Below are 14,322 nucleotides of genomic sequence, written 5' to 3' on the forward strand. Positions count from 1 at the left end.
GGGGAAATTCCCAGAACTGTACTCTTACTGCCTGGGATCAGGGTCAGAGTTGCTACTTTTGCAAACTGTCCCTTCTACATACATCACTTGGCATCCTTGGGTTATAACCCAACTAAGAGAAGCCCTGAGCAAACAGTTGAGTCCTGTGGGTATGTTAGCTCAGGAGCAGAGGGCTGGCTGACTGCATCATAACTAAACATAAACTCTGTGTCTGCTCTTTGGCACTTCCTCTCACTCTCTTCCTCAATCCATTCCCCTTTGGAGTTTTACTAGATACTTTACAGGTCAAGATGGTCATATGAACTTCAGATCCATTCAGCCAAGGGGTGCCAGAGGCTCTCCATCCTGGCTGCCAAGGACCTTGTGTTCATTGGTTGATCCTGGAAGCAGGTACTGTGGCATATGAAGTATTTAGGGGAAATCTCATGCGTCTTTTATACATTGATTGACTTGGCCCCTGACTCACATGGGCTGAGGTTTTTAAAAACACACTCACAGACGTACAAACACTCATTCTCAAAACCTTTATATAAATAAATATTGGGGGGGAGGGATTTGAATCATTTCATCTTCTAGAAAATAGCTCATGGAACATTAAAAACTTTGTTCCTAGGTATTATCTTTATGTAATAGAGACCCTCTTATACCTACTCTTACTGCTACCACTCAAAGTAAACTGGAACCCGGAACAGAGGATCTTAAAACTCTAATAACATTGCTTTAGCATGAATGCACTGGGATCATACCGCCTCTGAAATAGGCTTTTTGTATTGTAATGCCTGCTTCCACAATGGTGCTCCAAGGTATATACACTCTTACTACCAATGAGGAATTCTCTCAGATACAGAGAATGTCAGTTGGTCAGACTGCATTAAACAGATGAAAATCTATCCCCTAATAGGGAAAGATACATACAAACATATTCACCTATATATGAACACTTGCATATAAGGATATGCTACAATATATTCAATCACTATTCCAACATTTCTACAAAGTCATCACAAGATCAATTCAAACATCTATGACAGATGGCCTAAAAAGGCAGTTATTGTGGTATCCTGAGCACAGACTGGAAATGACTAGCCAGGAATATCTTTAAAAAAAAAAAAAAAAAAAAAAAAGTGCCTATTGACAGTGTTTCTAGAGCTAGAGACAAAGGAATGCTCATTGCTTTAAATCTCTATGTTGAAGGCCTCTGGAAGCTAGAGAAGTTTAGAATTCTGTTTTGGTACTGATTCTCAAATGCCTACCAGGTGTCATCAAAGCAGGAAGGAGGAAGCCTTTATCTCTTCCTGGAAATAACTTCCTTTGTATTACTGAGATCATCTTACCCAGTGGTGAAGCAAAAACATAAACATCAAATGCTAACATTTATAAATTCTCTCTTAATAGAAGACATAAAGAGTTTAGGGTTTGAATGTTTGTTCTGTTTTTTGATTGGGTTGGGTTTTTTGGTTTTGGGGTTTTATTTTAATAATCCTTTCTGGGGGTTCTCATTTGCTGAGCTGCCATGGAAATCTTTAGTTGCTATTCTCATATTTCTACTTTGGCCATGGTCAGACTGCACACGGTTTCCTCAACTTGATGCTGTATCAAGGAATATCAGGTGACTGCATTTCATTTAGTACTTTAATTTCCCAACATCTCAACCTGCCTTCTAACAACAGACGGTCATTTACCTCCTTTTGCGAAGGATACTTAGAGGAGACAGGAAAGGTAGCTTGTCCTTTGTGGACCTTAGAACTGAATGCTATTTCCCCTGATAACCAGTTTGGGACTTTATCCACTACCTCTCATTCTGGTTGGTTTTGAGAACACACAGAGATCAGTAAGAGTTAAGGAAAAATGAGGGTCTTCCAGCCATTCCCTTGCCCCTTATCACTTCCTCCCATTCTCCACATACCTCCTCCCCTAGGAAGCCTTCCTTACTTTAATCCAGTCAGGATTAATCTTCCCAAAACCACTGAAATAGCTTACTTGGGTCATCTCCTGTAGACTTAGGAGAAGCTTCATATGGGAACCTTATAGCTAGTTGTACTTCCTTGTCATACCCCAAAGAAAACAGACAACAGTGCGATTCCAAAGATATTTTTTATGGAAGAAGTCTTCTCTTGCCTTAATCACCACATGCAAATATGGGAAGGGATCTGGTTGCCAGGATCACAACTACATACTCTATTTACAAGGACTATAAAAACGTTAATAATTGACTCTCCATTTTCCTACATACATGTCATTTATGGGAGTCCGGGGATAAAGAGGAGCACCAGACGCATTACCACAGCCATGGAAGTGGGCAGGAGGGAGGACTGTATGTACTATTTAGCTTCTTATTGTGAGCTGCCCAGTGCCAATACATTTACTGGAAAGCACTTGAATAAGTGAAAAGGTAAGATGTGGAATCTCATATGAGCACCTGCAAAGTCAGGAAGAACACTATATATTCCACTGACTTGATTATTTTCTGAAGAATTTCTGAACAGTCCCATTAATCTACAACCCTTTATTGTGGGTAATGCTCTAAATCTCCATTCACAAATACCATTATAGCAGATTCCAGATAACCCCTTTATTCACAAACCTTCATTTCAAAGGAAATGGCAGAACTCTATTTTGTCCCCCAACTTAATTCATAGTTGAATGGAAAAAAAAAAAAAAAACAAAAAAAACAAAATAGATGTCCCTCAAGCCAGTGTCCTGGCACCAGTAACATTTAGAATATATACCTGCTCCCTTCACTATAACAAATAGATCTTGTCACTCTAAGTGATTTTTTTTTTTTAACAGAGGCAAAAAATGCACCAAACCCTTTGTTTTCATTCATTAAAAAGATTTTTCAAAAGCTGCTCACAGTTAATCAAGTCTCTTTTCTTTGTCTTTGTTGGAGGTGATTTTCATTTTTGAGTTTCCAACTCTGTCTGTAACACTTCGTCCTGTAGCCCTGCACTTTGGAGCCTCCTTCACTTGGCCAGGTGGCCCATTGGCTGTCACCACGATCAGGAAACACCTTAAAGCTCCCCTTACAGTACAGCAGATTTAGGGATGATGACACTGTTGCTCAAAGTCACAGAGAATACAGAAACTCCCAAAATGGCTTGAGTCTAAAAGCCTAAGCACACTGTGTTAGAGCCTCCTTCAGGAGAGTGCTGACAAAGAAGCAGGGGAAAGTGAGGAAGTAAGAAAGCAGAGAGTTAGTACGAGAAACTTAATAGATCCACTCAGTGGCTGTTTTGCATTGTTCTAATGGATTGTTTATATAAACAATGTAGTATGAGGGAAAAATTAGTGTACAATTTAAGAATAGCATCTAGCTCCCTCAGTCATCTGTCATGGCCTGACGGGGAGGGAGACATTTGTGCATTTATGAAGCCCTTCCACACCTCCTCTTGTCCCATGTTCCCCGGCTCATAAGCTACCATTGAGGGTATGACCACGGCTACATTCTGTCTGAACAAAACCTAAAATCAAAATATACCAAAGCAATGCACACTTGTAAAATTAAAAATTTTAAATGTCCAGCAATTAACTAAACTAAAAAGTTGGTCACATTTCCATTTCACTTGAAAATGAATATTGATTGGAGGGAAATTAGTTAAGTGGAAAAAATAAAACAAAAATAGAATTACTTTATCAATATTAAAAATCAGTAATTCTAAAATGCTGCTTCACCTTGGGGTTTATGTGGTCAACACACTAGCCTTTCTCTAATTACTGGTTAACATGTTCTGTGTGCCTTTTCTCCCCTTGCCCTTAATACCCTTCTTAAAGGGATTATAAACTTTGTTAGTAATGATGTTTGTTCTCTAGGATTATATAAGACAAGAGCTTGATAATGAATCTAAAAGAAGCGGAAGCAAAATACAAATAGCCAAAGAGCTTCTGTTTTATATCATCTCTGCCTGTTAGCACAAGAGGGAGAAAGACCTAGGTATGTAAGGGGGAAGGAAGAAGATATATAGGGAAGGGGAAAAGGTACATTTGTGGCTCTGTCAGAGAGAATCAGTTGAACTGAATACTGTCAAGTTCCACCAAAACCCAGCTCATCTTTTCTTCAGTTGTCCCAGGCTAGGATCTGTAGACTGGGAGGGAGAAATCTGCTACCACCTTGGTCTGGGGATGATGATGCAAATGGGAACAAAAATGGACTCCTCCTAGCTACAATGGCTGTTCCATCTTTATCTTTCAACCCAGTGGCGTGGAACGGTTTCTTCCTCCATGTCAGTGATTCATCACAGGTTGTAAGCAGGAGCTGAAATGACAAAAACTCAAAGTGGAAGCAACTGCACTACTAGAGAAATAGATTTGTTTTCTGCAACACTTCATCCATCCAGTACAATCAGAGAATGATATGTGGGTTTTCTGAATAACTGAGCATGCTCCTTGAGGCTTTTTAAAGTATGCTAAACTGTTGAACGCCTTCTTAGAGGACATCAAACATACTAGCATACTATTGTATATCGAATTGCATGTTATATAGGTTTGCATTTGCTTTTTCTTTCATTTTCTTTTTTTAGTTTTTCTGATTCTTCCCTCAATGACTGATTGATGGCTTCATTTCCCCTGCTGTCAATGTGCTTGTCTTTTAAGACTATTCCCTGCTCCTCCTCCCACTATTAATAATCTGTTGTGGTTTAGAAAAAAGAGAGCCAAATTTATAAATGTCAATCTTTCTATCAAGAGTACCAGAATCCAGGTACCCAGCTTTGCAATCTTTATAGTATTCATACTGAAGCAGGCATCAAGTCTTGTCAATTCTCAAACTTCCAAAAAAAAACAAACAAAAAAAAACTCAAAACCTCATCCCCTTGCTTCTCCTTACTCAGCCAACATCTTGGTTCAAATCTTTATCACCTCTGAGCTAGACTATTGTAACTAGAGTTTCTGCTTCCAATATCAGACTTCAATGATCCATCCTTCAAAATGCTGTCAAATGAATATTCCCAAAAATGGCCTGAATATGTCACTTCTCTAATGAAAAACTGAAGTGGCTTCCTATTATCTCTTAGATAAAATAAAATTCCCTCTGCTTGGCAATTGAAGTGCTCCACAAACTGGTTCCCACTTACTTTTCTAAGCTTGCTTCATATTACTCCTCTTAATCAATTCCATACTAGTATTCCAGACTTCTATCTGTTCCTATTATTTGTTTCAGTTATGGCTGATTCTTCATGACCCCATCTGGGTTTTTTTTGGCAAAGATACTGAAGTGGTTTGCCATTTCCTTCTCTATCTTATTTTTCTCCCAGAGGCAATTGGGGTTAAATGACTTGCCCAGGGTCACACAGCTATAAGTGTCTGAGGGCAGATTTGAACTCAGATTTTCCTGACTGCAGGACTAGCTTTCTATCCCCTGTGCCACCTAGCTAACCCAATTTCTATTCCTAGGTTATGCATTTTCTCTCTCCCATCTATTTCCATGCCTTGCCCTGGGTATCTTATATACTTGGAAAATATTCCCTTTTATCTATAACTCCTAGAATCCATAGGTTCCTTTAAGACTCAGGCTACAGGCTATCTCCTACTTGGAGTCTATTCTGATTTATTCCCTTGTTAGTGTGATCTCCTTCATTAAAAAATAACTTTTTAAATAATAATTTTTCTATGTCCATGTTCTGTCTTTCGTTTCTTTCTTTGTATTCCCATTGCCTTGTTTACTACCTCACACAGAGTAGGGACATAACAGGCATCTATCAAATTGAACAAGAAGAGCTTATGGGCTACATGGTGTGATTTAATAAGTGGTCCAAGTCTAGACATGGAGAGTTCTGTCAAAACTTAAAATTACCATTAAAAAACATTTTACTGTGTCCTGGGAAGACAATAAAGAGAAAAGGGTACACCCATTATATACATAAGCAAGTCTTAGATCAAATACTTCAAGTAGAGAAGGTCATAAGCCGAAACATGGAGCCAGAAGGGCAGTTGGAAGAGATCTCAGAGATAATTTAATCCAATCTACTCCTTTTGCAGATGAAGAGAAAGTGAAAGTTGGGAGAGACTAGATGATTTCCCCAAAGTCACACAGGTAGTAGCTAGTAGCAGTGCCAGGACTCACATTCTTTACTAGTGTCTTCAGAGAGCAATGGACAAGGCATGACTGTGAAAGGAATGCAGGTAGGCCCTTCTTAGATGTTCTAACTGTGATAGGGTGAGATAGCAGAGCTGGCATCCAATATATGGCTACTGATTCCCCACCCCCCATTTGGTTTCCTAGCCATAATCTCAGCAAAATTTTCCCCTCTAAGAGTTATAAAAACTAGCATTTGATAAAAATCTTCTCTTTCTTCTCTGAATCTCCCACGTGGAAGCTATCTCATCCCTCTTCTGAGACTGATTGCTTATTACACTCATTTACTGTATTATTTATAGACTTAAATTATCAATTATCATTTTATGTCTTAGCTTTCATATGTGTACGTCTTGTTGATTTTGCTTCAACAATGTCCCTCATATCTATTCCCTTCTCTTCACTGTTAACTACCCCCAATTCAGTGCCTCAACACTTTTTATCTAATTGTCTCCAGTCTATTACTTCTTTAAAGCTGCCAAAATAATGTTAAAGCAGAGGTTTAATTATGTCACTTCCTTACTTGAGAATTTTCAGTGCCTCCCTGTTGCCACTAAGAGAAAATATAAATTCCTTGAGCTACCTTTAAAGCTCTCAAGAAGATGGTTCCAAGGGGCAACTAGGTGATACAGTGGGAAATGCACTGGCCCTCTGAAGTCAGGTCCTCAATTCAAATTCAGCCTCAGACACTTAATAGCTTTGTGACTGGAAAGTCACTTAACCCTGACTCAAAAAATATATATATAAACCACATTAAAATGTATGTGTATGTGTTTACCTCCTAACTTTTTCAGACTTTTTTCCCCCATACTCCCTTTCATATATTCTGTATCAATTACTTGGATTACTTGCTTTTTTCCAAAACTTGTCATTTCTTTCCTTAAGCCATACCCTTGAATAGTAGTAACTCATACCTGAAATGTACACCCTCCTCACTTCTACTTTTTTAGATCCTTAAATTTCTTTCAAGACTCATCTCAAGTGTCTTCTCCTAAAAAACAAAACAAAACAAAACAAAACCCTAAACTTTTCCTGATCCTTGCCATAAGTGCTTTCCTCAAATAATCTCCTATTTATTTATTTGTTTACATGTATTTCTGAACAGCATTACATTCCTTAAAGACAGGGACTACTTGTCATTTTTGTCTTTGTATTCTTTGTGCCTACTATGGTGACTTTTACCACAAGAAATTTTTGTTGGATTGAATTGAATTGCATCTCTTACAACAAAATTATTAAGGGCAGGGGAAACATGATTCTTATTTTTTGTACATTCTCCACAGTGGCCTAAAACAATGGTATTCACATGATAAGTATTTTATAAATAACTGTTGATTGATAGATATGTGAAATGATTAATAATAATGTTGCCTCAAGAACAATAAAATATTTTCCATTTGGGATTTTAAAATGCTTTCTAAAAAACAACTAGTCCCTCTAAGGCAAACAGGAATTGAATATTATGACCTCCTAGCAAATTTAAGACACGTTTTCTAGCTAAGTATTCCAATCACTAGTCATCTGTCCCAAGAAGAGAGATTATCTTGCTCCATGTCTATGTGCAACTTGGCCTGTGACTATCAGCTCAGGAAAGATCCAGACTTAGTTAACAATCTTTTCAGTTAATTTGTTTATCTGAAACACTTTAATCAATGTAGCTTGTGTTTGATGTCAGAAAACAATCATGTAATAACATTTTAAATTGGTAATAAATTAATTCAAAGAGAAATATTATTTTAAAAATTCAGTTTAAGCAAGGATAACTCAAATGATATCTGTATTTAAGGCTCTTCCAAATGCCCAGGGCTTGTGATATGTTGGTCTGAAAAGAGATAGAGTGAATGAATCAACTTTATTTATATCATGAGTGAGTGACAATAGCAAAAAAGGGACAGCTGGGGAATGGAGTCCAACCTGTTGCCCTGTCACCTTTCTGGGAATGGCTCCAAAACGTTGGATTGAACAGCACAGGCACAAGAGCATCAGATCCATTTCATGAAACCCTGCCTGGGTGACACTCAGGCGCCAAGCACAGCTGCAAGGGGTATTGTTAAAAAGTGCAAAGAAGTCGCTGAGTAACTATGAAATGTGGCCATGGTGGGGAGGAGAAAGGAGCACACAGTCATGGCAGTACCACAGAACTAATTCCAATCTAACCCCTAAAATTTTTCATTAACCCCCCCCCCCACAACTTTTCTATTATGAACTTGAGAAACCTTACAAAATAAAGAACCTAATGAACATTTCACTTTAAATAATTATACCACTTCAAATTATTTTTCAATCTTTGGAAATACACACACACACATTTTACAGAGGTTTCAGTGTGTATATACCTGCCTTTACCCTTGTCACATCACTTCATATATACCTTCCCCTATATCAAGAACAGAAATAAATACAGTGAGTGAATAGGAAAAGGAAGAGAAAGTTGCAAAGGTAACAAAATAGGGAACATTTAGAGCATTAAGAAAGAACCAGGGTCATGGAAATCAAGAGAAGAGATTCAGAGGATGAGGAATGTTTGGTATCAAATGCTATATACAGGGGTCAAAGTGTTCCTAAAAGGCTGAATGTAAAGAAGGCTTTTTTTTTAAAGTTCAATAATATCTGATATTTGTTTAGCACTTTAAAGATATAGTTGTTATTAGCAATCTTTAAAATAAATTTCTGATTTCATAGAGCCTATGGACGTATGCAATTAAAAGGAATCTCAGAAGGACTTAGCATAACCTCTACCAAAACCAATAATACTGCTTAAAACTTTCCTAATAAAGAGTGATCTGATCACCACTGGAGGACATTCATAATAAATTCTTGAATTTTTTGAGATAGCCTATTTCATTAAAAATACTTTTTATTGATAAATTTTGTTTTTCTTTTATTCATGTCAACCTAACATATTTTAATGCAGTTTCACCCCACAATGATAGAAGAAAAAGATAAAGCTGTAATAGTGACTGACAGTACACGCAACTTTATATTTTAGTAATTTCCTGCTAATTAAAAGGATAGTACAAATTTTATAAGTTAGTACCAATGTTTTATTATCTATATTTTGTTTATATTTAAATTTCTTTTTATTGCTACAACTGTAATTACTGTGTTCTTGTGGTTCTTCTTTGTTCATCCTGAATCACTGCACTGACCCAATTTGTGTATTACACAAAATCTTTCCATATATCTTTGAATTCTTCATTTTATATATTTCTTATGACACAGTAATGGTACTTTGTACAATACCTTGCACATACTAAGTATTAATAAATGCTTGTTAATAAAATTTCAGCCATGTATCACAACTTGTATTGCCATTACCCAGTTGACACAGTTTCTACCACTCCTCACACATAGCCTTTTTTTAATACTACAAATATGCTTTAGATAAATATCACTGTACAGATAGAAATTCATTTTAGATGTTAATAACTTCCTTATGCCATAAATTCAAAAGTAGGGTCACTGGGACAAAGGGTATGTGGTTAGGATTTTTGCATATGCTTTTTTGCATTTGCTTACAAATTCTTTGGGTCCTGGAACATAATCAGTTTTTGGTTAAATTCCATGGGAACTTGAATGATATGTATATATGTTAAGTTTTTGATTCTGAAATCTCCATGAGACTATCAAATCTAGTTCCTCCAAAATATTTATGCCTATAATTTCCTTCTTATTTGTATGTTTTCTGGTCTTTGTCAAGACCTGAAAAAGAAACATTACAATCACTAATAATTGGTGTCTTATAAAGATTTAAAAAAAATTTTCCTGTTCTTCATTACTATGCTATTTGGTACACATATAATGTTTGATATTGCTTAATTATTCATAGTGTCTTTAATCATACTAGTGTTTTCCTGCTTGTATTTCTTATTACCTCATCCAAAATCATTATTGCAATTCCTGCTTTTTCTGTATTCATCTAAAGCATTATTCCTGATCTTTGCCCTGAAGCTATATAAATTCCTAAGCTAAAGATGTATTTCCTCTTCCATTTCTGAATTATTTTTAGTTCTGCATAAGACACTCCCCTCCTCAGACACTTTTATAATGATATTTCTATCATATTTTCTAAATTGTCAATTTTCAAGTTTATCTTCTTGAATTCTTCCTTTATCTATCTTATTTCTAATTATATAATGCTAAGTAAGTACCGTACAAACATGAAGTCTACATTTGTATTTCTTACTGTAAAACTAAACAATTTCAGAAAATTTTGTATTATTTCCAGTTTATCTCCCAGAGTAGTGGTTGCTGTTTCTGTGAGGTTCCCTCCATAACAATTTCTTATCTTTAATCTTTTATGATTTTCTTTTCTTTATTGCATTTGTTATTGTTTTCATTTAGGGAGTTGAGATTAGTCATAAAAACACAGTCTGATTGATGAGGTTTAGATTTGGGGAACCCAAATGAGATTAGGGTCTCTGCTGGTCAGGGAGTTAAATAAGATCTAGTGGCAGGTTTGGGGTTCAGGGAATCAAATGGAAGGGTTTGTTTCCCCTGAAATCCCTTGGGATTTAGTGCAAGCATAGGTTCTCTGTAAAGGAATTTACAGACCTGAAAACCTAGATTGATAAAAGAGGTTTATTAGGAGGATTGGAAGTAAGGAAATCGGTGAGGGTAAGAGAATATGGCACTGGAAAGAGTATTCCAGTGGGAAGAAAGACCTAGTAGTAAAGGGCACTGCCAAGGTCCATCTGCAAAGACCTTAGTTGATGGAAGCTCATTATATTGCTTGGCTTGGTGGGGGTTGGGAAATCTGAGCCGATCATCAGAATGGGGGCTGGAAGAACCCAAGTTGGCTCAGATCTGAAGGGGACTGGGATAAGCCCGGATCTCCTTTTGAAATTCAAAGGGGTGCTTTTGACCAGGATTTGTGAATCAAAGGTCCTGGGTTCCTGAACTGATAATGCATCAGGCAGAGGAGGGCTGGGAGTAATCTGAAAGGAATCACTATGCAGTTTCTTGAAGAGACCACAACCCACTTCATTATAACTTGTTGAAAGTCAGTTAGTTAACCCAATCCATTCCATTTTGGGACATCATTAAATTGGTCAGTTTTTACTTATATTTAGTCAAAATGCTTCTCCATTTGACTTTTAAATTAGCCTCCATACTTTGGAATCATGCAGAAGTATATTTCTTCCATATAACAACTTGACTAGTTGTTTTGTTTTTCATATCCAAACTAAATACCCCTGATTTCACCTATTGATTTTCATACAGAATCCTTTGCAATCCATTCATTATCTTTGTCCCTTTTGTTAGGATGAACTCTGGCCTGCAAATACATATATCTTCTAAGTGATCCCAGAACAAGCAAGATATTGTTGGACCAAAGTGAGGTATCACAATTTAAATGACTAATTAAATTAATAGGTTCCAAAATCAACATCAAGTCAAATTATCTACATATGGAGGAAAGTGTCCTTCTTTTATTACATGTCCCTAAATTCTATTTATCAATAATTAAGCTACCTTAAATTTAAAGTTTTTTATTCCCCCAAACAGCACTTATACAACTGAATCTGATAGAAACACAATTCCGTTTTTGATAGCCTATTACTTCTGGAATGTGCTTGAGACAACTAGATGGCACAATGGATAGAATACCAGCTCTAGAGTCAGGAGGACTGGAGTTCAAATATGACTTCTGACACTTAACACTTATTAGCTATATCTTACTAAGCAAGTCACTTCACCTCAATTGCCTCGCAAAAGAACCCCCCCTAAAAAACAAAAAAAAGTGCTAATTTGCCTTTCCAGGTGTATTCTTTTGTTCACCTCATTTCAAAAGATCCTTTCAATGAAAAATGCATGACAATGTACAAGAATGAATGAGGAAATTATGGAGCCAAGGTGATAGTTTTAATCCTATGTCATAAAACCACTGAGAAATGAGAGAGACATTTGCTCATACTTGTGAGTCTTTTTGAGGGCAGTTGATCTACTTGATTTAATGGACAATATGCGTACAGTTGTGTAATAAGTAATACTTGATGATCTGATCAAAATACAGCTAATCTAAATCTAAATTCCTGAGTTCCAGTTCCATAATAAATCCATTTTAAGTTTTGCATAATTTCAGCCTATCACTCTTTAAACATATCTGATATAAAATGAACAGCAGATATTAGTATTCCTACTGTTATCTAAAGTACTAAATTGCATTATTTCTTAAAATCTCCAAAGTAAAACAGAAATTGGTTGAATTGAAAACAAAATATAGTGACTCAAAAACTAGTGATAATTTCTTTATAATATATCTTGCTATTATTCTCTCTTCCTAGTTCATTCCCACTGTCTCACCCTATAGACTTGCTCTGCTTTTTGCCTAAATTGTTATGCCGGAGAAATTGAGGCAAGATAGAGATTAGAGAGTTTTTAACATTTTATTTGGATTTCTGAGAGGGAGAGATTTTCTGGGACCAAAGGATCCATTTTGATCTCAGGGCTGATGTTTCAAAGCATTCAGCAGCAGCAGCAGCAGCAGCAGCAGCAGCATTGAATGTGAGATTCCAGTGAAATATATATGGCTCTGAGTGATCAGGGAAGCAAGGCAGAGGTTGGAGTCCGAGCATTGGTAAACCATGGGAATTTCCAAGAACTGACCATCAATCCGGTTCTGACAGGGTGAGAGTAGAACCATAAATTCTTGATAACTGAGGAGGATTGAGGACCCAGGATGTCTGAACTTACCCTTATTTTAAGATTATACATTTACAATTTATAATTTCAGAGTAGCCAGCCCTAAATTATATGAGCCCTAATGGTCCGGAGGTGGGGGAGGAGGGGTTGCAACCAGGGGGATTGAGGTAGAACAATTCAAGGAACTGAAGCCAAACAATTTAGGAAAACTGAGGCAGGACAATTTAGGGAAACTGAGACAGGACAATTAGGGAAACTGAGGCAGGACAATTAAGGAAATTGTGGCACAACAAAATGACTACTCTAGCTTTAGCATAACAGGAACCAAACTGGTCTTGGTGACTCCTCTCTCTAATTCCTTCCTGAGTCATACTGCCAAATTTATCAAAATTCTACTTTGAAATGTCAATGCATTGTTGGTGGAGTTGTGAAAGAATCCAACCATTCTGGAGAGCAATCTGGAATTATGCCCAAAAAGTTATCAAAATGTGCATACCCTTTGACCCAGCCATACTACTACTGGGCTTATATCCCAAGGAACTACTAAAGAAGGGAAAGGGACCTGTATGTGCCAAAATGTTTGTGGCAGCTCTTTTCATAGTGGCTAGAAGCTGGAAGATGAATGGATGTCCATCAATTGGAGAATGGTTGGGTAAATTATGGTATATGAATGTTATGGAATATTATTGTTCTGTAAGAAATGACCAACAGGAGAAATACAGAGAGGCTTGGAGAGACTTACATCAACTGATGCTGAGTGAAATGAGCAGAATCAGGAGATCATTATACACTTCAACAATGATACTGTATGAGGATGTATTCTGATGGAAGTGGATATCTTCAAGATAGAGAAGAGCTAATCCAATTCCAATTGATTAATGATGGACAGAATCAGCTACATCCAGAAAAGGAACACTGGGAAATGAGTGTAAACTGTTATTTTTACCTTCTGAATCCAATTCTTCCTGTGCAACAAGAAATTCGGTTCTACACACATATATTGTATCTAGAATATACTGTAATATATTTAACATGTATAAGACTGCCTGCCATCTGGGGGAGGAAGGAAAAAAATCTGAACAAAAGTAAGTGCAAGGGATAATGTTGTAAAAAATTACCCATGCATATGTACTGTCAAAAAAAAAGTTATAATTATAAAATAAAATAAAAATTAAATTTAAAAAAATAAAAAAATAAACTTAGATTAATTAAAAAAAGAGAAATGTCAATGCATTGATAAACAATAAAAACAATCAAACAAACATTCAATGCCTTTCTATTGTATTCAAGACAATGTTCAAACTCATTAGCTTGGCATTCAAGGTTTATGTTTAAACATAGTTTTTATTACTATGTTTCTAGCCATTTTATTCTATTTACTGTTCTTCAAAATAGGTTTAGCCATTTTTTTTTTTTGCCTTCATTTCTTAGTTTATGCTATTCCCCCAACTGGATCCCAAAATTTAATCTTATCCATGGTTCATAGTCCAGCTCAGGCTTCATTTCCTCTGAGGACATTAACCACAGTGATCTTGCTTTCCTTTAAAACCTTATAGTACTTTTAAAAAAGTATTTTGTTTTAATCATTCAAGGTCTGCCTTCTAATG

At 36.4% G+C, this 14,322-nt stretch overlaps 1 protein-coding gene across 15 annotated transcripts in view; it reads right to left on the reverse strand.

Moving 5' to 3' along the window:
* The window catches only part of TTLL5 (tubulin tyrosine ligase like 5), a 402,838-nt gene that overhangs the window by 14,757 nt on the left and 373,759 nt on the right, over nucleotides 1–14,322 (reverse strand). For 7 of the 15 annotated variants that reach the window (XM_074289955.1, XM_074289962.1, XM_074289954.1 and 4 more), the window contains one exon: nucleotides 4,115–4,252. The exons of 1 other annotated variant lie outside the window; for it this stretch is intronic. Coding sequence is in view for 4 of the 14 variants with exons in the window: in XM_074289959.1 (XP_074146060.1) it covers nucleotides 4,222–4,252 (31 nt within the window). In the remaining 10 variants the exon portion in view is untranslated. Of the gene's footprint in view, nucleotides 1–2,075; nucleotides 4,253–6,940; nucleotides 7,062–14,322 lie in introns of those variants that run through there. 7 more of the 15 variants (XR_012486468.1, XR_012486467.1, XR_012486466.1 and 4 more) reach the window with 6 other exon arrangements.

The sequence above is a fragment of the Sminthopsis crassicaudata genome, chromosome 2 (genome assembly GCF_048593235.1).
Source record: "Sminthopsis crassicaudata isolate SCR6 chromosome 2, ASM4859323v1, whole genome shotgun sequence".
Classification (NCBI taxonomy): domain Eukaryota; kingdom Metazoa; phylum Chordata; class Mammalia; order Dasyuromorphia; family Dasyuridae; genus Sminthopsis; species Sminthopsis crassicaudata.